Source organism: Sander vitreus, chromosome 2, assembly GCF_031162955.1.
Source record: "Sander vitreus isolate 19-12246 chromosome 2, sanVit1, whole genome shotgun sequence".
NCBI lineage: Eukaryota > Metazoa > Chordata > Actinopteri > Perciformes > Percidae > Sander > Sander vitreus.
In genome coordinates this window covers 30,337,373-30,365,084 of record NC_135856.1, presented here as the reverse complement: position 1 = coordinate 30,365,084, position 27,712 = coordinate 30,337,373, and the positions used below count along the sequence as shown (strand labels likewise).

Genomic DNA, 27,712 nt, shown 5'->3' with positions numbered 1-27,712 from the left:
TGAAATGGCGCATAAAGTATAGTGCCATAGCCCTGAAGGTTTTAAGAATGTCTACCTTGGATATGGATAAGGGCTGAAAGGAGTCTGAAATGTAACATGATGTATGTACTATAACTGCACCCTACCTCAACACTCTAACACTCTAATAATGGGGTCGCAGTCATGGAACATGCTGTTCAATTTGCAAATGCACAGCTGGTATTAAAACCAAAATTACTTTTCAAAAATCCACCTGAAATTTGCAATAAAGTGTCACACCTTGTCTTCAATATTTAATAAAGCCATCAGAAATAATGAATAGAGCTAAATATATAAATAAACCAATAAATTGTAAAGTAATAATACACAATTACAATTCAATGCATTCCAATGAAATGTCAACTCATTCGAATTACATTTTATTTAACTACAGTTCATTTTATTTCAAAATGTACTGAGGAACATGCCTAGGTTTTCATTTTAGGTTTTGGGTTTAGCACTCCACCAATAATCTCCGTTATTGAAGCCCAACCTCCTTTTTCAACTCCAAATTGACTGTTCTGGTAGTTCACCAGGGGCTCGCCTGAGCCCGTTCTGATGGGAAGTACATGTACCATCAGGCTGACATTTTTGTCTGTGAAAAGCACTTTTCAGTAGCTGAGCTAAACTGTTATCTTCCCTTCAGGAAATGAGCTTTGCTACACAAATCATATTTTCCCATCTTGTTCATGTCTCTACCTGCGGCTCTGCCAGCCGAGGTCAGAGTTCAAGGGCCTGACTGCTGCACCCCAATCAATACAACAGTATTGTGACTACCTTTATACACACACACACACACACACACGAAGGAGACCAGAGGAGAACATTTCACAACAGCAAAGAGCCGGGTGGCACGAACATCCTGAGGAAACAACATTCACTTCCTGTCAAATTAAGCCAAGCCGACGGCTGCTCGGGTTGATAACCACCACCGCTGGCTGACCACTGAGTGGCTGAGGTAGAGCACCACCTTAGTGTCCGCTCCCGCCCACCACAGTCAGATCTCACAGCCAGCATAGTCACAAGTCAGTTAACCCCCAGGACAGCCAGCAGCGTTGGGAGTCTCAGTGTTCCTGACACAGGATGGGCCCCCTACTACTGCTCACCTCCACACTCCTGTCCAGCTGTAAGACCACTGACCTATCTTCTTCTTCTTTTTTTCTTCTTCTGGATTGCTTTTTTGTGGGGGCGGTTTATAAGATTTGTCTCTAACCTGGTGCTTTACTTTCTTATCTTGCTCCAAGACTTCCATGCAGGGAGGACGGTGAACGCACAGCAATGTAAGTATAATCTAAGATAAATTACACTTTACATAGAGACAGCTTACTTGGAAATCTTCCAAAGAATTGGCATTGCTTGGAGCAGAAGGTGGAGTTTAAAAAGGGCCCAGTGTTTATGGAGCATCATTGTTTTTTCTTTCCATATGGACTGAGCTTTGACTTGGAAGACTTTTCAATAAGTTGCCACCCACTGAAGAGCACTCCCAAAGCCAAGAGAGACACATGGTCAATTAGTGGAAACAGTCATGTTTGTTATCAGAGCTTTCTGATCGCTGGTGTGTGGTACTGGTGGAAAAGCTGTGGGAGGAAGCGTTGGGAACATGTTTGTGAGCAGTGTCACACCCCTCCCTCTAGAGTTGGTTGGTGATGGAAGGCATGAGTCAGCCCCGATCGGTTGTAATAGAGATGGAGCCATTGTCCAAGCCAGGGCCAAGATCCAGACATGAAGAAAGACCGTTATTTTGATTGGTTCGTGTTTCTTTCTGAAAACATATATTAGAAAATATATAGGAAAAAAAATCTTTATTCATAGTAGGAGTGCTTACTGCTTAGATTTTGAGTAAAAGTATCAATACCCCAATACAAAAATACTTAATTTCAAGTAAAGGCCCTGCATTTAAATTCTTAAGTAAAAGTACAGAAGTATCAGTGAAATGTACTTACAGTATCAAAAGACTAAAGACTAAAAGTACTTGTTCTGCAGAAGAATTCAATGTCCCTGTGACAGATACATTTTTGTATATGACATTATTAGATTTTTAACACTAGTGCATCAATATGTAAGCAGCATCTTATTGTTGTAACTGGTGGAGCTAACTTTAGCTACTTTATATACAGTTCTGTAGTTTTGCGCAGTGGTTTCCAACCTAGGGGTGAGGCCCCTCCAAAGGGCCACGAGATAAATCTGAGGGGAATGGGAAGGGAGAGAAGAAAAAACAAAGTCAGCTACACAAACCTGTTTTAATTTTTTTTGATATTTCTCTAATCTTGCTTTTTTTTTATGAAATATTGGATAATTTGACTTCTTTGGTCTGTATTAATGTGTTGCATTTTATAATCTTATCAAATGTTTTTGAATGTAAAATCTTAATCTCAAAAGTAATCATAGCTGTTATACAAATGTAGTGGAGTAAAAAGTGCAAAATGTCCCTCTGAAATGTAGTGTAGTAGCATAAAATGGAAAACTAAAGTACATGTACCTCAAATTAGTTATTAAAGGTCCCATGACATGAAAATTTCACGTTATGAGTTTTTTTAACATTAATATGCGTTCCCCCAGTCTGCCTATGGTCCCCCAGTGGCTAGAAATGGCGATAGGTGTAAACCGAGCCCTGGGTATCCTGCTCTGCCTTTGAGAAAATGAAAGCTCAGATGGGCCGATCTGGAATCTTCCCTATATGACATCATAAGGAGGAAGGTTACCTCCCCTTTCTCTGCTTTGCCCGCCCAGAAAATTTGGCCCACCCATGAGAAAGAGACATCATGGTTTGAAAACAAGCAAAGTGGCAGTTGGTCAAGGCCACATCCCCACCCTCCACCTCTCAGCACTCCCTCCAGAAAAACGCGATTATGCATAATAATTAGCCAAAGTCCGCATATTTATGCAGGGAGCCGCATTTTTTCAAATACGCCGCACTTTCACCGCATAAATTGCCGATTTCCGCGCAAGATATGCAGGGCTTGCATGGTTTCATAATCCCCGCATTTTCGTTGCAAAAAAGTCACACAATGTTGCGTTTACTTCACACAAGAGCAGCCATTTTCCCGTTGCCATGGGAACATCATCAAAAAGCTGCAAACCCCGTGATGAAGCCATGATGAAACCGCAGTTTTTGCAAGTTCCCGCAATTTCATGGCAATAATTTCCTAAATATCCCGCATATTCCATCACATTTTTTAAGAAAACGTGCCGCATAATCAAGGATTTTTTCCCGCAACAATCACAAAAAAACTCTGCATTTTTCTGGAAGGACTGACTAAGGCCTATATGAAAGCATCCAAAAAGCAGCATGTCATAGGACCTTTAATAAATGGTACGTTGATAGTTAATTAAACTTTAGTTAATAGTTACTTTACTGTTAACAGACAATGAACCGGTGATTTATAATGTTTACTAATTATTAACAATGTTATAATTTGTTTTGTTTTTCATTAGTTTAGTGTGATATAAAATAATGAGTTTATACATTTAGATAGATAATGCTTTGTCAATGGTTCATAAGTGTTTTGTAAACATCTATAAACCTTATTTGGATAGTTGCAACTAATGCTTATAATAATTAGTTAATGATTATTAAGTGGTTATTAGAGCACCATGTAACATGAATGGGCCCTGTTAAATCTTTCATTGGTGATCTATAAGACATCTTTATACAAAGTATTTATTAACCATTCACAAGTTAATAAAGTCATTAGTTGCAACTTTATGATAGCCATCTAAATAATGTTTATTGACAGTTTACAAATAATTTCTCAAAGGTTTGCAAATCATTAACAAATACTTAATATAATATAATGTGTGTGTGCAGTAATAAACTGTTACAAAAACATAAATTGTGGCATTACTAATGATAAGTAAACATTTTTAATTATCATTTCATTGTTTGTTAACAGTAAAAGTCTACTATGTTTTTTTAATGTTTTTATTTTCCATCTGCTAACTTTCGTTTAATTATTTTAGGGAACCCAACATGCCAAGCCCCTTGAGGGTTTTCTGGGTTTCCTTTGAATATCTTTTCCCCTTATGCTGCGTTCCGGGCAACCCATAACCCGTGTTTTCACAACCTTCTACCCGTGAAAGTGCCCTGGAACGGAAGTCAAACCCGTGACTTACTACCCGTGAACTCGTACCAGATCGTTGTACTCCCAGTTACAGTTTTTGACGTCACACACACACACACACACACACAAACAACAATGGCGACCCCTGTTGATGCTGTACAGACGCCGGTGATTAACAGTGAGAATAAGAAATAAATAGACAACGCAGTTCCACCTCCTCCTTTTCGCTCAGTTGAACAAGGCCTCCTTTGGCGATAGAAAGTTTTGCATAAAAATATATATAATAATATATATATATATATATATTTATAATATAAATGCTGCATGTCGGTTGGTCAGTGACTATGCCTGGAACGCTACCAAGTCGTGAGTCGTGACTTGAAGTCGTAACTTATGGGCTAAAAATTGTGTCTGGAATGCAGCATTATTTTTAGTATTAGTATTTTTAGTTTTTTTTACATATGCTGAATAAAAAAACTAAATTTGAATAACTATTATTTATTAGTGATGGTTATTATAAAGTCTTACAAGTAAATGTACTTGGTTACTTTCCAGCACTGGCTCAGCATGTATCTACCATAACTCAAGGCGTATTGAGAGCCCATAGTAAATCTCGGCCCTGCACTCCTGATTTTTCTCATCATCAGCGCTGCCAGGTCCTGCTGAATGATGCTGGCTGTGGGCCAGATTCAGCAGGCTTTAAAATTGTGATAGGTCCCCTGGGTGGGCAGTTTGTCTGACAAAGTGCTTTTCCTGCCCTTTTTTTTCTTGTTTTCCAGGTTTGTTTACGGCCCCACAACACCCTCCTCTGAGTCACAACACAGCCTGTTTTCTGTAGTACTCGACCATATGGGTGATCTATTGGGGAGGCTTGACGTACGTGTACAGATGCTTTCTGTCTCCTGTTACACTGCGGGACACGAAACTGTTGTCACGTTTAAAAGTTACTTTTAAGTGTTTTCTAAAAAAAAAGACAAATTGTTGCTCCTTCTACATTTGTGCACCTGACACTAAACATCTCCTATGAATCATTCATTACTTTCCACCTGTTCGTGCCTGTGAACCACATGAGCATTTGAACAGATTCATCAAAGTGTTGGCAGATGGCCATGTCACAGTAAATGATGTAGTTCGGCTGCTGTAATCAATCCAGAGGCAATTAGGCTGAGAATTGAAGAGCGTACTGAAAGTAAACTATGATTGATTGAACTGTAAAGAGATTTTATATTAACTATTATATTAACTTTATATTGTGTTAGCAAGACACCAGTTCTGTAGCTGTTGTGTAAAAAGCAGAAGGGTTGGCTGTCCTTTCTTTTCTTCGACAGCTAAACATGTCATACCAGTAAGATCAGTGATCTCATTGGTTTATTGATGCCAGGAGGCGATTTGAGGATGCCAAATCCTGAGACCTACCAATAAAACTCACCAAGACCTCTTTCCCTCTCATTTCCAAACTTCTAATGGCTCCAAAAAAGCACCGAAGCTGGTTCCATCAGATCCAGCTCCATATAGAGAGAATGGGCTCTTCCTTATCTACTTCTATCTGCTGGCATTATTGTTGTTTTCTTTTTTTAAAGATTATTTTTTGGGCTTTTCCGCCTTTAATTTTGTCCGGACAGCTAGGGGAGAAGACATGCAGGAAATTGTCACAGGTTGGATTCAAACCCTGGATATCTGCGTCGAGGCATAAACCTCTCAGTATATGTACACCTGCTCTACCCACTGAGCCAACCCGGCCACATTATTGTTGTTTTCTTACCATCAGATGAATACCAATGAATTTTAGAGTCAAGCATACATGCATTGTTTCTTACGGGATGCCGTCACCAGTATGATGAAATTCTATGATCAGCTGCCAAGCAGATACTCGGTTGTATAGCACCTGTAATTGAAGTTTCAGCTGTAGTCAATTCAAATATGCCAGCAAAATGGCCTAGTTCAGGATAAAAATCTGTGATCATCTGGAATCGGACATATATAGCCTAGTGTATAGGACAGGTGTCAAGGAATCAAGTTGAACATAGGAATAGACATTGAAAGGTAAAGAAAAGATTCAATGTGTCCCCAGTCTAAGAGCCAGCAAATGCAAAAGAGAGGAAAATCACAAATCATCATGGCAGCACATTGGCTCACTGGTTAGCACTGCTGCCTCACAGCAAGTAGGCACTGCAAAGTTCGGTCCCTGGTCCAGGGCAGGGCCTTTCTGTGCATGTTCTTCCCGTGTTTGCGTGGGTTTCCTCCGGGTGCTCTGGTTTCCTCCCACCATAAAGACATGCATGCTAGGTAACTAGGACTACAGTTGAAAATTAGCCACCAGCACATTTACAGAAATGTTGATTAATGTGCGTTTTCCTAATACATAATTCTCAATCCTAATGCCCGACTGACAGCCACCTTTTCTCGGCTTAAAGTCACCGCAACAGCCGCTAAAAAGACCGCAACCTCACGGTCGTCTGTACCCAGGGCACAGTCATTGTCTGTCGGCTATGCCCGCTGAACAGAAGCGGGGGAACAATTTCGGCAGGGCGGGAAGATTGTCGGTACTACTGCTTCCAGACCCATTATACAGCGTGTCTATACACTGTACAATCAGTAGCATTACACATTATGGTTGTATGCCAGTTTGTAAGAAAGTGGGAATCATCTTACTGTCCAACATATCATAACCTTGAAGATGGCGATGGTATCGTTAGCCACAATAACATAACATAACATTTCATACATTGCTAAGCGACCTGTAGAGAACGCTGTGTCCCAATCCAACAATTCAGGCTACGGGTGTTTTTGCCATAGTTAAATTGCTTGTTTGTAACTAACTCCAGTACTCTACTATATATAATGTAATGCGAGCACATGAATGTTGAAATGAATGAAAATGACTATCCCTATGTTAGCCGTGATATAATTGAACGAAGCTTAATGCTTGCCTGTTTAGGAGGGAATTAGTCAACTTTGTGTCCTTTCAGGCTCTAAGCTGTCACCATCTTTTAAATGCATCTCCAATATTTACCCGTGTTTGAACTTGTCCTTATGCAACCATTTAGAAAGATGGCAAGTTTTTGTTTTTTTTAGGGCGGGTAGAATGAATCTATCTCCGTTGATCCCGTTTGTTTGTTTGCTGCTTCCATGGCTGTACTACAGCTGTAGCGTGCTGGGTTTGCAATATTACAGGTATATCTGGCAACCCAGCCCTGTTATCAAAATAGGAGGTTGATACCAACACGCAGACCAAAACACAAACAGACATTCCGTCACGGAACGGAAATTCCAAAAGGAGAAAATACTGGCATTTGCATTGTTGTCAGAAAAGATAGTATTTTAACTTAGCATGTTTCCTTAATATCAGACACATTGTGGTCATTTTTTGATTAAATACAGTAAATATATATTACATATTGCACCTTTAAAATGGACTAAAGGTCAAATGTAAAAGCTAAAACCTAAGACTTCTAAGTCAACTGTCCACTCTTTCAGTGCAGTAGATTCGCTTGTACATTCAGACTGATTACATTTTTTTTTTATTCACTCCCTAGTATTCACGATACGAGACATCACCCTGTCCATCGAGCCCAGTACTGATGTGACTCGGAACACCAATGTGACTCTGAGATGCAAGGCCGTCGTCAGCAGCTCTGGGCAGGAGGCGCTGAGTCGTGAGTACACTATATACAAGGAAAGCAACACAGTCTACACCAAGACCTCCAGCACCTCGGAGGATCTTCTGTACCCTCTGCCCGAGGCCAGAGTCTCCAACACCGGCAAATATAAGTGCAAGATCAACATTGAGGAGAAACACATGACCAGCGAAGCCAAGAAACTCACAGTAACAGGTTGGTGTGTTATTATGGATCCAGTATTATCTGTTGTGGTTTGAGAAGTTCAGGTCAGTGTGAATGTGTTCAGATAAGGTTAATAGGCTACAACTGTGAGTCATCTTTTTAACAAGATAAGTGAACAGTTTTTAAAGTGTGGTTAAGTTAATCACCTGTTGGCAGGATACTCCGTAATTTGCCCTTAACAGTGTATCGCCCTGTGTAACGTTACTTCGTCCACAGCAATCCTGCCACAATCTGTCCCAATACGTTGTAGTTGGACAGTAAATGCCATAATGTTAAACATATTCTTTGTAAATCTTTACAATGACTCCCTGAAAGAACCAAGCAGGCTTGCCTTGTTGCACGATCCAAACTTTCTTCAAAACTTGCCATTTTCAGCATGTAGCTTGCTAGCTACAGCTAAGTTTGGTTTTGTTTCCCGAAACGAACAGAGGGCAAGGGACATCCGGCGGAACATCCGGCAGCAATTATCCTGGAAATGAACTGTTGTTGATCCAGACTATAGCCATAATAATGTAACTAACGCAAGCATGATTCTAAATCCTATGTATGTAGGTTCAAAAAATGTGCATAATGGGAATGCGGTGTTATGTGCAACAGCAAGCGGGATCATTTCTTCAACATTTGCAGAATATGGTGCCGTTTCATTTTTGCTTACTTTATTAGAACACTGTTGGATTAAATCTGAGCACATTTCTTGCATATTGTCTTTCCAGGCCTGTCGAAACCAGTTCTCCACCTTAACAAGGATGTGGTCAACGAAGGGGAGGAGATAACGGCCACATGTATGGCACACGGTGAGACAGGCTCCATTTTCTTTTACTTCTACGAGGACTCCAAAGAGGTCCAGGAGAAGCAGGTCAAGTCCAACCAGGCAGAGGCCAAGCTTCGCATCACTAGCGTTGGCATCCACAAAATTCACTGTGCCTACACTGTCCTTATAACGCCAGACTCCTTCAAGTCCGAGGAAAGCAGCGCTGTCATTGTTTCCGTCAAAGGTAAGTAGCATTTTGAAATGTCTGTACTCTTCAAAGCATTGGACCTGTCACAGGGCTTTCTCTTCAATGGTTTTTTCTACTTAGAACTTCCCATCACACCAGTTTTGGAGATTTCCCCCCGGTCCAAGATCTATGAAGGAGACCAACTGGACTTCTTGTGCACCGTCAGAACCGTTCTGCAGCACTCTGAAGGTAAACTCTACCTGAGCCAGGGGAACCAGCTTCTCAGCAGTGGAGACACCAAAGTCAACCACAGCATGGTTGCACTGGCCAAGGACCCTGGCGAGTTTGAGTGCAGATTTGAGATGGGAGATGTAACGAAATTCGTCTTAAAGACGGTTTCAGTGACTGGTGAGTGGACAGATGATGACAGAAAGATGGCCGGTGTGTGCATACTGTACATATAAATCTGTGTTCTAACTACTGATGTGTTTTTCATCTTAAAGTGATTGATAAGTGGCCGGTTAGATCAGTTGGTAGAGCAGACACACATAAATAGAAGGTCCAGGGTGTCGAGTCCGACCTGTGACAGTTTTCCTGCATGTCTTCCCCCTCTCTCTCCTCTTTCATGCCTGAGCTGTCCTATCAGTAAAGGTGGAAATGCCTATAAAAAATCTTTAAAATGATTGATAATTGTAAGCATTAACTTTATCCTATGGAGGCTACATCCATAGTGCCCCAAAACGGACAAAATATAGTAAAAGGTTATGAGACAAGAAATATAACTGAAAACATCAATGAATAAAATGTGTTTAATGTTTAAAAATGAGTTTAAAAATAAGTTAAATATTTATTTTATTTTATAAAATCAAACAAGGGGAAGTTATTCTACACTCCATTTTAATTACCTAATTCACAGTGTAATAAAGTATTATTGATTTGCATTGAGTTCATTGTCCCTGTCAAATAAATAAATAAAAATAAATTGTTTTTGACTATCTGACATCTTTTACTAGATTTTGTTGGGCATTTACATTATTAAGTGATATCTATGCAGACGATGACTTTCCATGTTTTTGAAATCTGTCCACAGAGCTGTTTTCAGTGCCCACTTTCACCATGTCTCCTGCTGAAGTCTTTCAAAAGGAAGATATGACGCTAACCTGCAAAAGTGAGAGCTTTGCCTCTGAAAGACTCCGCAGGGAAGAATTGACTTACACTCTTGATCCACCTGAAAACCTACTGACCCCCAAGGGCCCAGGAGTATTTCATGGCAAAGCCCTACAGTATGATTTCAATTTTACCTGTGTAGCTCGAGCCAGGGGCATCGTGAAACACAGTGAAACCCTGACTGTTCGTCCTAAAGGTAAGCTTACCTGATGTCTCTTTCAGATGCAATTTTTAATACACAGATTAAGAGTGAACTTAATGAGTAATGCACCTCACGCTGACGTTTTTTTCTGCAGCTCGAGGGCTCTTTTTGAAGTTGAAAAAAGTTCAACTTTTGTTTTTTTAAAAAGCTTTGTTTTATCTAGCACCGTTTCACATAGCACTCTTGCATACTGTAGCAGTAGCAGTTGTATAGCAACAAAAGACGCTCTCGACCAGGAGCGGAGTGGGACCAAAAACTCTACCGGGGAGGGTCCGAGTTTTAAACTGATTAGGTGTAATGTTTTCATCCTCCTCCATCATTTTTTTCCTTTTGAGTCTGACCTTCTCAGCGCCACCTTTCCCTTTTCTTTTTTGGCTTTCCATCATTAGACTCACACACTGTTTGTAAATGTTACCGATAGACTTCCAAACGTGACGAGGAAAAGAAGAGGTGTTCGATGGCTTTACGTCATAGGCCGACCAGGGCTATGCCATTTGGGAAGGGTTTTCTTAAAATCCTAGACATGGTTGTGACCTGCACTTCGCCATAGGGGTTGAGCAGAGGCTGCACAGTTTGACCAGCGGGCAGCGGCCACACTCCAGGCTGCCGGATGGTGTTGCTAAGAACTTCCAATGTATAACTATTATCAGACCGGTCCTCGCGGCCTCCAAACACTACCAGCCCACAGGGAAATGTCCCAACTCTCCCGTTGCCACTCCGCTATTGCTCTCGACTGCTTTTTCAAAAAAGAGTGTGATCATGGCCTAATACCTTCACCTTCTTTTTAGGGGGGGCATAAATTTATCTCAGCCCCCCTAAAAATTATAATAATAAAAAAATGTTTTTATTTTTTCTAAATCAATTTTAGTGCTTCAAGTTGGAGTTTGCGAACTTGTCTTTTAGTGCCAGAGGGCAAACAATTACAGGTTCAAAGAAACAGGTTTAATATCCTGTGTCGCCGTCGCCAATGCTATGCACCTGTAACCCAGCCAAGGAAAGTTTTATTTTTTATTTATTTATTGTTTACACCTCATTATCATTTGATTCTGGTAGTCCATAAATGGACTTTATTTTTTCATTCACCCTCTGTTATAATAATAAATACATATATTCATTGTTATCCAGTGAAATTACTGATTTAGCAGGGGGGTTAACACTTTTGCAAGGCACTGTATCCGTGTCACATTCTCATTAGGGGCTGAGCCCCCCTAAAGATCTGATCCTAGAATCACCCCTGCCTTTAAATGATGTAATTGATGACAAATGAGCACAACAAGCATACAACTAGCTAGGTTACATGTACCATGTGTGAACACAGCTATTGGGTTTGCTTTATAGGAATTGTTTTATTTTTTTCTCTTTCCCCTTTTTAGTGTCTGTCTCCATTCCAAAGATCTCGATGGTTGGCAGAGCAGTCCTAGGACAGCCCCTCAAGATCCTCTGTCAGTCAGACAGTGGCAGCCTGCCAATAAACTACACCCTTCTGAGGGAGTATGACGAACTGAGCACAACCATTGTCAAGCAGCCCTTTCAACAAGCTTTCTTCACAGTCACCATCACCAAGCCTGACGAAATCACCAAGTACATGTGCGAGGCGAAGAATAATCACAAGGAAGCCCCACTCAGTAAAAGACTCAACGCCACTGTCATAGGTAATAATTTAATATCCATTCTGACATGGGTAGCATATTCTTAATTTGCCTCATCATCACTGCCCAGATCAATCAATGGATTACCACGTGTAAATTATAGTTTTTATGAGCCACTGCATCATTAGCAGGTGGACTTAGTCCAGTTGTCATTGTATTGTGGATGTGAATTTTTGGGGTTTTACGGTGGATTCCTGACCTTTGAAACAACAGTTGGCAGAACAATTTCACCTCAATGCCCCTTTAGTTGTTCAGGTCCTTTCTACACGATCGTCAGAGTTTGCCCGGTTCTCTTAACAGTTTTTCTAGCTGCTGTTTCCAAGGTCAAGATTAAACTTTGGAATTATTGACAACCTTATTTTATTGTGTAATTTAATTGATACATTTTTTTGGTGTGAGTTGCCCAGTGTTGGCGATATCAGCTGTAGCGATGTCTGCCTTCTCTCCGAAATAATAGAACTAGATGGCACTTGGCTTGTGGTGCTAAAAGTGTCAAAAAATTGGCGGATGTAGTTCAGAAGAAAGAAAATAGTTCCTACGTGAAACTGCTCACAACCAGGTCTGTGATTTTCTTGAGTAACCGGGTCATGATTTCTGAAAAGAGACATTGCTGTTGACTTTTTCAAATGTATTTTTTTGGCAAGCCGAGTGCCATCTACTGTAGTTCCATTATATTTGAGTAAAGGCAAACATCTCTACAGCTGATATCTCCAACACTGAGCAACTCTCACCAAAATAACCTAGAATCTAGCAATCTAGATTGATAAATAGCACTACAGGTAAGAGGGAAAATATGTATTTGTGATTTTGGGGGTAAACTGTCCCATTCATTTTTCGCAGCCAACCGGTTTGCTTAGCTTAGCATAAAGACTGGCAACAGACAATGTCCAATGGTAACAAAATCCACCTACCACAGCAACTCTTAAGATCACTAAGTTAATGTTGACTAATGTCCCGTCTTTGCCTCTCCTAGTGCCTCTGACGAACCCGATTATGACCGTCATCCCCAACCTACCAGAAATCACTGAGGGAGATCATCTCTACCTCATATGTGGTGTTGCCGGCACTCCGCCTATCACCTTTAAGTGGTACCGTGTTGGCTATGAACAGCCGCTATATACCACCACCTCCAACAAGAACAACACGGACTACCAGGTCCCTAAGGTGTCCAAACAGGACAGTGGCACGTACTACTGCGAGGCTTTCAACCACGCCAACAATGTCGTCGTCAGTGACCGGGTCAACATACAGGGTGAGACTGATGGGTTTTCACTCTCAGTAGGGACCCCCAACTGTTTTAGACCTGCTATTCTGTGACTGACCCTGACCTCTGGGGCATGCATTTTATTTAATTCTTTTTAAGTAAAGAAACATAGTCAAGCTCAGTCGGCCCATTAGCATAATCCTTTGTGGAAACGGTAAGGGTCTCATTCTGTACACAAAACATAAGCTAAAAATCCAGGCAGAGAAATTACATTTTTAAGAACTTTTTTTTTACCTTACCCACAAACCCTCAGAGGTCATTGATTCAGTGTTTTTACTCCATATGATATAGAAGAGGAACTACTTTATTAATTCCTCTTGGTGAAATTCAATAATTTTCACTCCGTTGTTACACACACACACACACACACACACACACACACACACACACACACACACACACACACACACACACTGTCCCAAAATAAACACATAAATACATACCTAAAGACATGCATTATTGTTTTTGTTGTGGAGAGATATCAGAGTGATGGGGGCTGCCATAATCAGGCGCTCCGAGCAGTTGGGGGTTCAGTGCCTTGCTCAAGGACTTTGGCTCCTCTCCAGGTGCCAGTCCATAAATCGTTCCAATTGGCTGACTTGAACCGTCCACCCTCCCCAAGCCAAGTCCGTACAGCCACTGCCGCCCCAATATCTAGTATGGAGTTCCCGTTAATTGCTCGCTTTTTGCAGTTTGTTTTTATTACAAGCAGCCTATCCTCAGTAGCGCTGCAAAGATTAATCGATTAATCGATTCGTTGTCAACTCTTAAATTAATCGCCAACTATTTTCATAATTGATTTGTCGGTTTGAGTAATTTTTTAAGACAAAAGTTAAAATTCTCTGATTGCAGCTTGTTAAATGTGAATATTTTCTAGTTTCTTCTCTCCTCTGTGACAGTTAACGGAATATCTTTGAGTTGTGGACAAAACAAGACATTTGACGACATCATCTTGGGCTTTTGGGAAACACTGATCCACATTTTTCACCATTTTCTGACAGTTTATAGACCAAACAACTAATCGAATAATCAAGAAAATAATCAACAGATTAATCGACTATGAAAATAATCATTAGTTGAAGCCCTAATACTCAGACTGGCCAGATATTTCCTAAAGCTAGCTAACAAAAAAAATATCTTGGTTTCATACACTCCAGATGTACAAGTTATGGTTTCTGTCCCTCATGATTTGTATAAAGAGAGACTTAATAGGTAAACTGCATTGCCAGACCAATCTCCACAGCGCTGTGTTGTAAAGTCTGGCCCCTCCGCACATACACTCCTGGATAGGAGAAAAAAAACACTCTGGGTTGTTTGCATTTCTTTAAACCAATCACAATCGTCTTGGGCGGCGCTACGCTCCAGTCGCAAAGACGGTGGATCTGCAAAGGGAAGGAACTTGTTTTGGTGGAACACAATACAGTAACGTGAGCCATTTAAATTAGCTGGATACATGGTTAAACGTAATTTGCTCTTGCTAGTGTAGCATTGCTGTGTGTATTTTGTCGACAGCATATACCTGCCAATCTGTCCCAAAACGTCCCAGTTAGAGAGTAAATCCCGTAAACATATTCTTTGTAAAACTTTACAATCATTCACCAAAAGAACCAAGCAGGCCTGCCTTGTTGCACGATCCAAATTTTCTTCAAAACATAACATATTCAGCTTGCTAGCTCGGAGGTTCTGGTTGTTGTTTTCCGAAGCTAAGGGAGTTAAGAACGACAACACAAAAAAAGCAGAAGGTGAGGGACATCCGGTGGAACTTCCGGAGTCGCCGGAACTATCCTCTAAATGAACCGCCGATCCAGACTAGGGAAAACATCAAGCTTTGCAAAAAAGAGCAGAAATGTTGTTGAGCTTTGTGCCTTTTTTTTTGTATCTTTTCAAACCTTTTTTAGTCTTCTCTTCCTTTCTCTGTCTTGAACAACCTTTGTCAACCCTGTCCCATTTTATTCTCTCCCCTTCTTTCCCCTTGTGTTGTGGTTTGTCACTGACTCTCTCTCTCTCTCCCCCATAGTGCACCTGGCGTTGTGGAAGAAATTGGTGATCGGGGCATTCTGTCTGCTGGCGGTGTCTGTGTTGGTGGTGGTCTCTGTGCTGTGCTTCATATGCAAGAGAGGTAGAGAGACCTACAGTCCTCCAGCAACTCAGGCCGTTTATCTCTAACTGTGTATGAAAACCAACCTTCCTCCACCTACTTCCTCCTGCTCTTCTTCTCACCTCTCCTCTCTTATTGTAGGTAAAAGACAAGCAGTTGCTGAATTGTCAGTGTGAGTTGGCTCTTCCTCTGCTTCCTCTGAATGTGACAGATGCTGTCGAAGTTAGTGACAGTCTATCTAGTTTTGTAAACTGGCTTAGATGAGGGTATTTGAGTGTTATGTTTCTGTTATTTATAGTAATAATAATAATAATAATAATAATAATAATAATACATTTTATTTATATGGCGCTTTACATTGTACTCAAAGACACTTTACAGTAAAGCCAGCACATATAGCACATTGAAAACAGATAAGCAATAAAACCAACACATAAAACAAGCATATTAGAAGCAATTAAAAACAATAAAACCAGTAACCATCAGGTGAGAAATGTAAGACTATTGTATGTGGAAAGCTAATCTGAAGAGATGTGTTTTGATTAGTGTTTAAATGTGTCCAGGTCAGTACAGTCACGAATGTGTATGGGTAGGGCGTTCCAGAGGGAGGGGGCTGCAATGGTCTTTGAAAAAACACATACTGGTTATTTTGCATGTGTATACTCTAAACCCAAGGCCAAGAAATAATGATTTATTTTTTATCTAAGTTTTTGTGTGGATTAAACTAACGAGACATAACGTGTTAATCAGTGAGCTTTATAGGTGCTGGTTGGCAGATTACCTCAGGACAGAGCCCTGTCTCCTGAGACCAGCTTCATATTTAGCGTACACACATAAGAGTGGTATCGATTAATTAATCAATCAATCAATCAACATGACACAAATCAACACGAATAAAACATAACATACAGTAAGATCAAAAAAGGATACATTAAAGCAGGAGGAAGAAAGGAAAATTTCACAGCGTGACTATGTATTAAAAGCCATGTTTTGAGGTTAGATTTCAAAAGAGCTACGTTTATAATAGTGTCAATCTGTGGGTAACCTGTTCCAAAAGTATCTGGGCCAAAATCCAAAATGTCGGGGCCAGGCCATTGATGGCCTTTAAAACAAAATCTGAAACTTGGCTAGAAAGCAAATAAGCATATTTATTATCGTCATTTATATTATTATTAAGTTATTAATCCCTACAGGATATTGCAGTGTTACAGTAGCCAAGTCAATCAATAAATCACAAAAAAATAAATAAATACTGGTAGGTAGGTGTGAAACTATATACAAGTATTAAAAATGACAAATAACTATAAAACCTAAAAAAAATAGGGACTAAAAGTAGGACCATGACCGTGTGTCAATTTAAAAAAAATATGCATATAGTTTTTCATGCTTTAGATAATTTTGGCATTTAGCTGATTTTTTTTGTTCACATCACTGCTGCCCGAGTTGACTTTATTTTCACCATTTCTCAGAAAGCCTTCGAGCCCTAAATCAGATGACTCTTTAACAGTGAATCTAACCCACGACACAGAGGTTTATAAAGCAGCCACAGGTAGCTTGGTTTTACTATTCTTCTGTGTACCACTGTCATCACTCAGTCATCATCTTAACAGCCATGTCTCTCGCCTCAACAGTCATAGCATGTTTCCTGTTATAGCCACGGTAACCCATTTTCATCCAATGATCCATGTTCTAATATGCATGCAGGGCCCATGTTTATGTAACTGTCTACGTCGCTTTCCTGTTCAAGTTTATGTGCATGCACAACATGGGTATGTTTAAGAGTATTGCCTTCGTGTGTGTCTGACTTTCTTTTGCATGTACATTGTGTTTGTGTCTAAGTATGTAACACATCTGCAGAGGCAGGATGAGTAGGATGTTGTTAGAATACAGATGTTGTACTGTGGGAAGTAAACTCTCTGAGGGACAGGCTGTGTTTATGGAGGAGCAAGCTGCTTGAGTAGTTAAATTATTATTTGTCAATTGTTGCAAACTGCTCAGAGCATCAACTATCATCTTCTTCCAGACGCAGCGCCACTCTATGATGGCACGGAGGGGAGAGTGACCAATGGGGCGCGAGATAGTGTGGCCTCGCTTCCCGTTGACATCAGCAACAGGAGCAGCTACAGTATCCCAGCCACAGTGTAGAGATGCCCCACAAGTGACTTGAATTCAATTTCTTATTTTTTTTTTACTTTCAAAGAAAAGGAAGTTCTAAGAAAGGACTCTGAGGGCAAACATGGAAAGGAACACAAGAGGCAGTGATCCTGTTGATGTCCAGTGTTGTGGGATTTGAACACTTTCTTCACTGATGACTTTCCTCAGTGAAAAGGAGGGGCGTGTTATAAACAATTTAAACTAGGACCCGCTGCTCCCTCTCCCCTCTTCCTGCGCTCTAGAAGGCCTATGATTTTCAACGTACCATTACTGTCTTTGTTTCTTTCGATCACCATGTTCGTGTGATTTCATGTCCTTTTATTGTTGCAACAGCTCCATTTGTCTGATGTGCATGTTTAAATGGCCTTGGTGACAGATTGATTTGTATATACATTTTATCATCATCACAGGAAATGTGTGTATATATTTTTGGTTCATCTCAGAGACACCTGTAGAATAAAGACGTTGGTTTTATTTAGAAATGTGTCAGTACCATTCATTTTGCTCCAGCTGTTGTATCTGAAGCAACTATTTATACTGCAAAAAAATGCTGTCCAAGAACATTATTATTATTATTATTATCATGCCTGTATTAAACTTCCATTACACTATGTGCTGGATGGTGCAACCATCCTAAGCACAGATCCAAGACAAGAATACCAACATAACATGAAGTTGATTAATTTCCTAAAAAAGGAACATACGACAGAGACTTCCTTGAAAAGTCGAAACAATAGAGTCTGCAAAAAACTTCCTATGTTGTCACAGAGCAGATACAATTGGTGCTGTTGGGAAGGGCGGGGCTTATTTGGCTCAGTCCAGGCAAGTTTTGAATGCATGCAGCAGGTGGAGGAAATCAATCACATAAGCCTCGCTTGAGCTATTTGTGAGATTACGTTACCAACTGGGAAGTTGCAATGGGAAGTTGTTTTAGCCAGAACTTATTGTGTAGCCGCTGCCATATTAACGGCCTATTGTGCACAAGGCAGCAGGAGTATTCTCTATGTACCAGACCAAGACTTGGAATCTGCTCCTTTGTTACTGGTTTTATTTTGAGAGCAAGAAAGCCTCCACTGAAGGCCAAAAGTGTATCTTATCGCTCCATTATTGCTTTCAGAACAAAACATAATCCTGATATCTGACTTTGGTCACGTAAAAAAGTAGTTAGACATGTTGGGAAATAATGCTTATCCACATGCTTGCCGAGAGTTAGGTGAGAAGACTGATTCCACTCTCATGTTTGACTGAGCCAGGAGACGCTTAGCTTAGCATAAAGACTGGAAGGGGTAAACTGTTGGCCTGGCTCTGTCTAAAGAAAATCTAAAGTGTAAAAACAACAAGTGACCTCCCTGTAAAGCTGCACACTTTACGTTTCCACACCCAAAAAAAGAATTAGCTGGGTTCAGAGACTGGCATTTGTTTTTACTTTTGAACAGAGCTGGTTTATCTGTTTCCAGTCTTTATGCTAAGCTAACTGCTTTCTGGCAGCAGCTTCATATTTAGCACATAGACTAAGAGTGGCATCGTTCTTCCCATACAATTCTTAGCAAGAAAGTAAAAGTGTGTTTCCTAATAAAATTCTTAAGGAATGACTCAAACACGCGTCACCTACTACCTACGGTGATATTCATCATACATGTGGCTCTGTAATGTGAAATTATAGTGCTAAGTACCTGTTAAGGTATATGTAATATGTATAATTCTTACAACATAATTAAAGTCTGCGTTTTGCAGTCCATCTTATGACCTGATGTTTGTCTCTCTGTGTTTCACAGTAAGGGTGAACCGAGCTGCAGTCAGCGTGTGGAGTGAGCGACCACCTGAAGCAGGTGAGCTGGGCTTGTAATATGTACCATTATATTAATGCTTTGCCTGAAAATGTCTCCATGGACACATGCTTATTTAACACAGGTGGACCTATTGAGCATTGAGCAGCAGAGCTTTAACTTCTCTTCCTTAAAGCAACATGTCAAACAATTGACATTGATGTGATATAGGTAAATGTTCAAATGTAGTGTAAAAGTTGCACAAGTATAGAAGAGTTATAAAGTCAGCAAACTGATTCAGTAACGTCAGTTGCATAGCAATATCTATCTGAAGTTTGCTAACATTAGCTAACATTAGCCACTGGTTATACTTTCCATTTGTAAGATTCAGAATGTGTCATTTGTTTTTTCAAAAGTTACATAGTCTTGCTAATAAGTTCCTGAACCACTTCTGGGAGGTAAACTCTATCCACCTCTGAAAAAGTAGATAAAGAAAGAAGATACATGAAAACAGTATTTTCACAAAACAACACCAACTCAAGGTCCACTTAGTAGCTTTTTCCAGAGCTTTCAAATTTCAGTAGGTGTTAAAATTTTATCCATAGCTCTTTTAGGACATCTCTCCCATGTCCATGATAAGCATAACGGATCATTCTTGACCTAAAGTAAAACTAACACAACTCATATGGTTGAAAGCTCGGGAAAAGACTAGTAAGTGTAGTGTTTATTTCTATGGTTAAGTCACTATCTATCGCTGAATGAGGTAACACAATGGTGATTGAGCCCATGGTCCACTGATGAAAGCCCTTTGCATTTGCAGTATTACTAACTGGGTGTCTGTGGCGACATTACTGGGGAAAATCACAAGTGGTACACAGTTAGTGACGCGTTTTCTGTCACCCAGCACAGTTGGTATGTAAGAGAGGGTAGGCGGAGCTAATGCAACAGACTCGCTCTTCAACTCACTTGTGTGTGAAGCGGCGTACTGTTTTTGATCGCGTCTGCTATCGTTGCGAGCAAACAGCCCAGGTGCCAACTGCCAACTGACTGACACAAGCGATACTGTTTGGATCAGTGGGGAGAGACATCCAAAAACACACTGCAATTACTGATTATCACCGCAGGTGTCGCCAAAGAGAACGAAACCAAGATCTTCAAGATTGTAACTTTAAAAAAACAGTAAAGCCTATATCGACGATGTTTCATTTCTGAGATTGTCTGGGAGGCCAGTTGTCCATCACCTTCCTCTTTCTTTGTGTTGGCATTTTAAACTCCAGTGGATTTCTGAGGACTATGGTTAACTGCTCCTCAGATCTCTGCAGGGTAAATCCAGACAGCTAGCTAGACTATCTGTCCAAACTGAGTTTTCTGTTGCACGGCTAAAACAACTTTTGAACGTACACGTTCCACCAAAACAAGTTCCTTCCTGAGGCTATTTTGCAGCGGCACCGTTGCTCCGTCCTGCACTTAGCGACGCCCAAGACAATTGTGATTGATGTAAAGAAATGCCAATAAACCAGAGCACATTTTTCTCTCATCCTGGAATGCTGTGTGGACTAGCCAGACTCTCATCCGCAGCGCTGTGGAGGAAGGTCTGGCAATGCGAGACTAAGTAAACAGTAAAATAATATGAAGTGCAGAGGGTTCAGCATGTTTTACAGAGTGTTTGAATGTGTTTGGGTGCAGCCAATGACGAGGAGAGCAGCATGGTGTCCAAGGAGCCTGATGTGGAGTACACTGAGGTGGTGCATCCCCGGCCGGTAGATCCTGCCAGAGGTGAAGAAAAAAAATTATGTTGTTTTGAGTCCATCTCTCAGCCAATCTTTTTTTTCCGGCTTGTTTTGTTTCTTATTCTCCAAACTCTATTATTTTGATAACTTTTTGTCCCTCTATTTATTACCATATTGCACATTCTCTCCCCTCCATTCCAAACCTCTCCGTAGATTTTTTTTTTCTCTGCTTTTCCCACATTCCTTTACAGTTGATAATGCAGAGCAACACTTCCTGGGAGGGGCTGTATAATTACCCATCATTTATACATCTCCTAGTTGGTGTAACTGCAGAGATAACTGCTGGGATTTTCACAACCATTGTAGACCTCATAAACAGGAAGGGCTGAGCTAATTGCTAGGCTGATTTCTGATACTGGCCCCCTCTTCGTTATGGTCCTGTGCTCAAGGTCCCGACAGGCTGAAGATGGCAGAGACAGAATGTGACACAACCCGCCTTCTTTTAGATTTCTGCTAATGATTGAATCAGACAGACAGTATCTGCTAAACGTTGTCTTTTGATGTTCATGCAGGCTAATGTGTTGCTTTTTTACATTAACAGTCCCACTGAGAAAAGGTACAGACACAGTGTACAGTGAGCTCCAAAACTCTCCATATGGTGAGTTTAACATCTTTAAAGCTGCACTGATGACTATTTTTATATTTCCGATGGATTAAATGCCGCTTGTTATTGCGAAAGGGGGTCGCTCGTAGTGACAAATCAAAATGATCGCACAACTCCAACACAGTATCACTCCCAGCGCGTCAAAAACGAGTCTTGGTCATGTGTCTTTTGCAGTAGTTACTGACGCATAAAGTCTGCTTTAGCATCTCAGTCAGACGCAGGGGGCTTTCAACTAATTCCATTGCAACCCTATCTGCGGTGATATTTGACGCTCTGGGTACCTCTTTGGCGTCATTTATTTAACGTGTTTGGTCGGGACCCCTTGGCGCAGGGATGAACTGGAATAATAATTTGGCCCGGGGTTTGGGATGGAGCTGCCTTTTATGAGAGTGTGTGAAGAGGGCACGTAGTTGGAAGTAATTTTAAAAGTAATAATAATACTACATAATGTAACACAGATGTAAAACAATAAAAAGGAATATAGCCTTTGTAAGAGAATCTGAGGTTGCTAAAGACCTTCAACTCAGGATGTGTTGCACACCTGCCTCCAAGTTGGGAGGGGCCGCTCGCACCCCCCTCCCCCCTCTAAATTGACAGTATTAAATTGGCCCAGTCTGACGGCCATGCCAGAGCTCCGATTTGCGAGGTCTGCGGATATGAGAGCCAGGCCAGCCCCATGTCACGGCTGATGGCCGTACTGTCACCTGTTAGCATACGTCCATGACTGTAACTGACATCTGAAATTGAAATGTGACCGCTGCTCTGGAAATCTCCCGAACCTCCCGATCGCCAGTCCGCCCCTGCGTCATTTTTAAACACTTAGTGTTAAATATATTGGGTGGTGTTACAAAATGTAAGTTTAAGTGACACTCCTGGGTCTCCTGGGTAAAAGTCCTGTGTTGTTCGACCCATCCACCACCCCAACTTGTCTAATGGGGATTTTCGGTTTTTCATACTACTCGCTACCGTTGTCGATCTTCATACTACGTCATCTTACAGTGCCGTGGCGGTAGAGCTGCCACTATGCCCGGTGCGTCCCATACAGACCCTAAAGGGGCCTTTAGCGTTGTATCTGACGCTGACAGCCACTGATCATGCATCGCTTTTTGACGAGTTGGGAGTGAGAACAGGTTGCCAACTCATTTCCCTTCAGCTCTGCAGAGCGTTTTAGCTTCTTTCGGCTCATTGTTTTGGTTTTTGAAAATGTTACAGTCTTGGTTCATGCTAACCGCTCACAGTTTCTAGCCACAACCAGAGGTGAAAAGAGTATACAAACATATTCTACTCAAGTAAAAGTACTATTACTTTGATGAACTTTTACTTAAGTACGAGTAAAACTACGACTCAAGTGAAAGTAAAAAGTAGCTCATTTACAATTTACTCAGAGTAAAAGTTTCTTTTTAACATATTTATACTTATTTAATATCTTATTTATACTTTTCATACTTATTTATTGAAATAACAGTCTTTGGCAATTTGATAAGGGCACAACATTTTAAAAAGACGATGAGAACAATGTTAGAGAGCTTTTTTATTTAATTTATGTTATTCAGTAACGGATGTGATTTTAAAAGTAGCAAAGTACAATACTTCAAACAGAACATACTTAAGTCAAAGTAAAATTACAGATTTTTAAAAAATACTTTAAAAAGTAAAAGTACACAAAAAAAACGACTTAATTACAGTAACGTGAGTAAATATAATTCGTTACTTTCCAACTCTGGCCACAACAGACAGCTATTAAACCCACTGACTGTACACTACCTGCCCACAAGTTAGCAACTAGCTAGTGGAGATAGTGGAGCATCTGACAGCTAAAGAGCTAGGTATTTGGATGGACAGTTTACCTAGGCCAGCTATAGAACTGTGACCATATCCTGTTACTGCTGGCAGGAACTTCCTGTTATTAAAACAGCAGCCAGACACTGGATGTGTCTATCAAGCAGTCCATCAGAGTCCTAATGTTTCCTGTTCAACAGTGACAAAAGAAACCTGAATTGTTGAAAGAAGCATCTGTAAGAGTATGAGGGAATATTCTAAGTATTGATTCAGTCGACAGGGACAGGAATGGCTGAAACAAAGGCCTCTGCAGTGGGGGGAACAAGTGAGTCAGCAATCTCAGCCACGTCATCATAACTGTCAAATGACTAATGAATAACTCTGAGGTGAGCCACTGAGTTAGCAGGATACGCGTTTAAACTGTGATGCTTTTTTTTCCTTTAGGTGCTGCTGACCATCATGACTATGTGAGTAGTCGCTGCACAATCATACTCGTGTTCTTCTCGCTTCTTATTTTCATTATTATGCTTCTGTGCCTTTTTTGCTCACACGTAACTTAAAAAACGGTTTAAACGGTTTATATTTATACCTATAGACATATTTAATTTGATATCCCTAATAAACAGGATTTTTTTTAAAATATAGATGAAATTCTGTATAACTGTTATAACTGTACACTGTTTAACTTGATGTGATTTGCAAACTGAAAATCAATAAACATATTGTTACAAAAAAGCTAGATTAAAGATAAGATTTGCATCTCCTACTACAGTTTAATGCTATCATAACAATTCATGTGTCAAATCTGCCTAGAGATGTTGTAGATGCTATGACTTTTCCAGATTGACAACTTTTTAAAGAATTCAGTTTCAAAAGCTATCCCATATACAAAGTTTAGTTTTAAGTTTAGTTTTTAAGTTTAATTTTATTGATGTGTCATGCCAAACATTTGGCCCATCCCATGGAATTACAAGACACCACAAACTTATTTAGCAAACGTCTTCCGGTTGCATATACAAAACATTTGGAGAAATACATGAATACAAGTATACAGTATATATACAGATATACACACATATATACATATATATGCAGCAGCAGGCATGATGGAGAAAGACAGCAGCAATGAAATCCTGAATGGCGCTTTTTATTTCCCAAAACTCCCGGACGGCTTGTAGACAAGTCGGAAGCCATATGCACGTTGTGTAAAGCCGAATTAAAATATCACCGAAGCACGTCAAGCTTGAGCTACCACCTACGGAGCTAAGCATAGTAGTACAGTTAACGTGATGCTACCCGCTAGCATGCTACCCACTCAGGCAAAGCACTATTTAGGAGAGTGCTACTTGCCGACCAGTGGATGAAACCAAATCCCAAAAAATTACTACAGCTCTTACGAAACTAACTGCAGACCTGTCAGCATCGTAGAGGACTCGGGTCTTAAAGCCGTACTGCGGTTGGCATGTTCTGACCCGTCTTATTGCTGTCGAGGGGGACAGTAGTTTTCACAGATACACAGCCTGTACGACACGGAGAAAGCAGCCACACTGGAACAGCTGCAAAGTGCTGCAAGGTGATCACTGGACATCAGTGAGTAATCAACATTATTTAGGAGTTACTAAACACTATATTGACTCTAGTAAGGATAGGGATTTTTTGTTTTTTAGTTAGGTACTTGGAGGAATTGTGCAATAATGACAGATTCACACATTTTTCTTTTGTTTACAGTAAAATAAATAATTACAAATCTTAAAGTCAAGTTCATAAAGTAACTTTCTTTGCATTCATATGATTCCCAATCAAGATACACTGGTAACAATTGCTTTCCATTGTTAATATGTACTTAAAAACTGTTAAATAATACTTAAAAAATAATAGAATTTTAATCATGTGATAAAATATGCGATTAATCGCAATTAACTATAGAACTTCAGCGATTAAACGCGATTAAAAAAATGAATCGTTCGACAGCCCTAATATATGCTGTAACGCTTTGAATGCTAATGCGTTTTAAAGCATCTAATCACTTCCGTTACATCTATAACTCAGGTAATACATTCGAACCAAAGTCAATGAGTGATCATTATAAACTCGTGAAAAAATCAACCAATCATGTATTTTAACAGGAAACGCTTCACTAGTTGCACCTTTTAATTTGTCCTGTATGTTTTATTCAAAGGAAATGATACATTATATAAGAAGCCTTTTGACCAAACCTAATTTACTGCTGATTAAAGTGACATGTTAGGTGGTGATACAATTGTTCTTCACCATTAACTTGACTTAGAAAAGGAGTTTTATACAGTAACAGTACTCATGTATGCAGTGGTGAAATGTCACTAAGTGCATTTACTCAAGTACTGTACTTAAGTACAAATTTGAGGTACTTGTACTTTACTTGGGTCTTTTCTTTTCATGCCACTTTCTACTTTTCAGAGAGAAATATTGTACTTTTTACTCCACTACATTAATCTGACAGCTTGAGTTACTTACTTTACAAATTAAAATGTTTGCTCACAAAACACATGTAGTTTATAAAAAACAGTGTTTATTATAAGATGAACTACCCAACAATATAACAGCCTACAAGCCCAGCTCAAATGATAGGCCGATTAAACACTTAGTTGATTGACAGAACCGTTTGGATCGTTTCCAGTTTCTAAAATGGGAGGATTTTTCTGCATTACTACATGTACTTTTAATACTTTAAGTACATTTTCCTGATGATACTTTTACTTAAGTAACATTTTCAATGCAGGACTTTTACTTGTTACATATTTTTACAGTGTTGTATTAGTACTTTTACTTAAATAAATGAACACTTCTTCCAGCACTGCATGTATGTTACTTTTATGTGACTTAAACCATCGCTGTCTCTGCGCTGGCCGCCTCCTGGTCACAGGGATCCTTTGCAGGCCGATAATCCAGAGCAAAAGGGAAACGACCGTCAAAGTTTCCAGACAAGAACAAAGGCATTTGGGCTGGGGCTTCCTTCCCTATCGCCCGATCAGATCAGCGCTGTGGCCCAGTCAAATTACCTCCAAGCCCATCTCAGTCAGCCTACTGTCCCCCCCACCCCCCTCCCTCCCAGCATGCCTTAACCACCGTTAACTGCACTGTTTTATCCCTACATGGTGTTAGAGGCAGTTAAAGAGAGGAATGTGAAATAATAAGCTAAGGATGTGACATCATGATCTGAAAAGGGTTGATCCTTTCATCAGTGGATTCTGCGGTTTGGCCTGATAGTAGTCTTATAATGTTTTTTCTGCTCGTCAGGAAACTGATATTCAGTGGACAATTTCAAGTTTGTGTTATGGAGAAAAAACAGAGCATCCTCCAGGAGTGTGTTATTGGGTTTCACTTCAGTAAAAATGAGGATTAGCACTTAGGTAGTTAGGGAGATGGATGCAAACACAGTTTAAAATCCCATTTGAACTCACGCAGGAGCGGTTGTTTTTTTTTTGCACATATTACCAGAAGCTACAAAAGTTATTTATGACCTTGATGCCTGCGATAGTTTTAAATATCACAGAGGACTGAGACAGCCTTAACTGCTCTGTGTTGTGTGCCAGGGTCTAAGGATCAGGATGATAAATATATCAGCCATGACAGGGTTTAATGGCTCTGCTTTGTGTGTCAGCAGGGTTCAGTCGAGTACGCTGAGCTCAACAGTGAACATCCTGAGACCAATCACTACCGTCCAGAAGTCAACGGCCACCAGGAGCTGCCAGCGCCGGTGGATTAGTGACAATCGCCTTCTTTTGTTTCCATTCCCATCTCTTATCCACTTTTTTTCATCGCTACAAAGTACATTCTCAGTTTCCAATCTGTGAAATAATTAACTGCTAAAATAGCTATTAATATTGTTTTCTATCAATAAAGGCATGTCACGTATTCTTACTGTTTGTTGTTGTGTTTTTCCTGTGTGTGACAGCGGGCCAGGATAGTACAGCTGCAAAGAAATTTGATTAGCAGAAAGTAACTCAGCTATTACCGTCATCAGTAACATCATCCAAAAGTGCTTCTTCCTTAACTTCAGTTCAAATGACTTTATTTGCCATTTGCATTGGCACAGAGTACAAACACTGGAATACCTGCATGGCTCTCTTAGTCATGTCAAAAAGGAAAATGCAAGCAGAAGAGGGTGGTGGGTATAAAATGAAATTAAGGTTAAATAAAAATACAAAAATAGATATATATTATTATTGCACAAACTTTGTAATACCACTTTGCAAACATATATTGTGTAAATTAGTTTTATAAGCTATTGTATGTGTACTGTCCAGGTTTGTTTTTGCACTATATGTTGAGGCCATTTCTAAGATGATTTTCTGTCATGACAGACAATACATTTTCTGAATCTAAATACTATTATGTACT

The 27,712-nt window shown here is 40.1% G+C and overlaps 1 protein-coding gene across 14 annotated transcripts; it reads left to right on the top strand.

Annotated features, from left to right (window-relative positions):
- Positions 1–968: 968 nt before the first annotated feature.
- On the top strand, positions 969–27,228 carry pecam1b (platelet and endothelial cell adhesion molecule 1b). Of its 14 annotated transcripts, XM_078265528.1 has the most exons (16): positions 969–1,144; positions 1,263–1,298; positions 7,616–7,912; positions 8,635–8,916; positions 9,001–9,267; positions 9,950–10,222; positions 11,602–11,880; positions 12,851–13,129; positions 15,159–15,260; positions 15,381–15,411; positions 16,709–16,788; positions 19,169–19,222; positions 20,846–20,935; positions 21,491–21,547; positions 23,777–23,799; positions 26,976–27,228. In XM_078265528.1, the coding sequence occupies exons 1-16, from the start codon at positions 1,102–1,104 to the stop codon at positions 27,075–27,077; spliced, it is 2,295 nt and encodes a 764-aa protein (XP_078121654.1). In that variant the 5' UTR covers positions 969–1,101; the 3' UTR covers positions 27,078–27,228. The 14 variants fall into 14 exon arrangements, 12 of the variants coding, with proteins under 12 accessions (XP_078121654.1, XP_078121663.1, XP_078121671.1 ...); XM_078265537.1 differs by lacking the exon at positions 21,491–21,547; XM_078265545.1 differs by lacking the exons at positions 15,381–15,411; positions 16,709–16,788.
- Positions 27,229–27,712: the final 484 nt, after the last annotated feature.

Excerpts from the sequence above, each read along its gene's own strand:
- pecam1b (XM_078265528.1), top strand. The coding sequence starts at position 1,102 with ATGGGCCCCCTACTACTGCTCACCTCCACACTCCTGTCCAGCT. Across the intron at positions 10,223-11,601 it reads CCTGACTGTTCGTCCTAAAG|TGTCTGTCTCCATTCCAAAG; the intron begins GTAAGCTTACCT and ends TCCCCTTTTTAG. Across the intron at positions 16,789-19,168 it reads GGTTTATAAAGCAGCCACAG|TAAGGGTGAACCGAGCTGCA; the intron begins GTAGCTTGGTTT and ends TGTGTTTCACAG.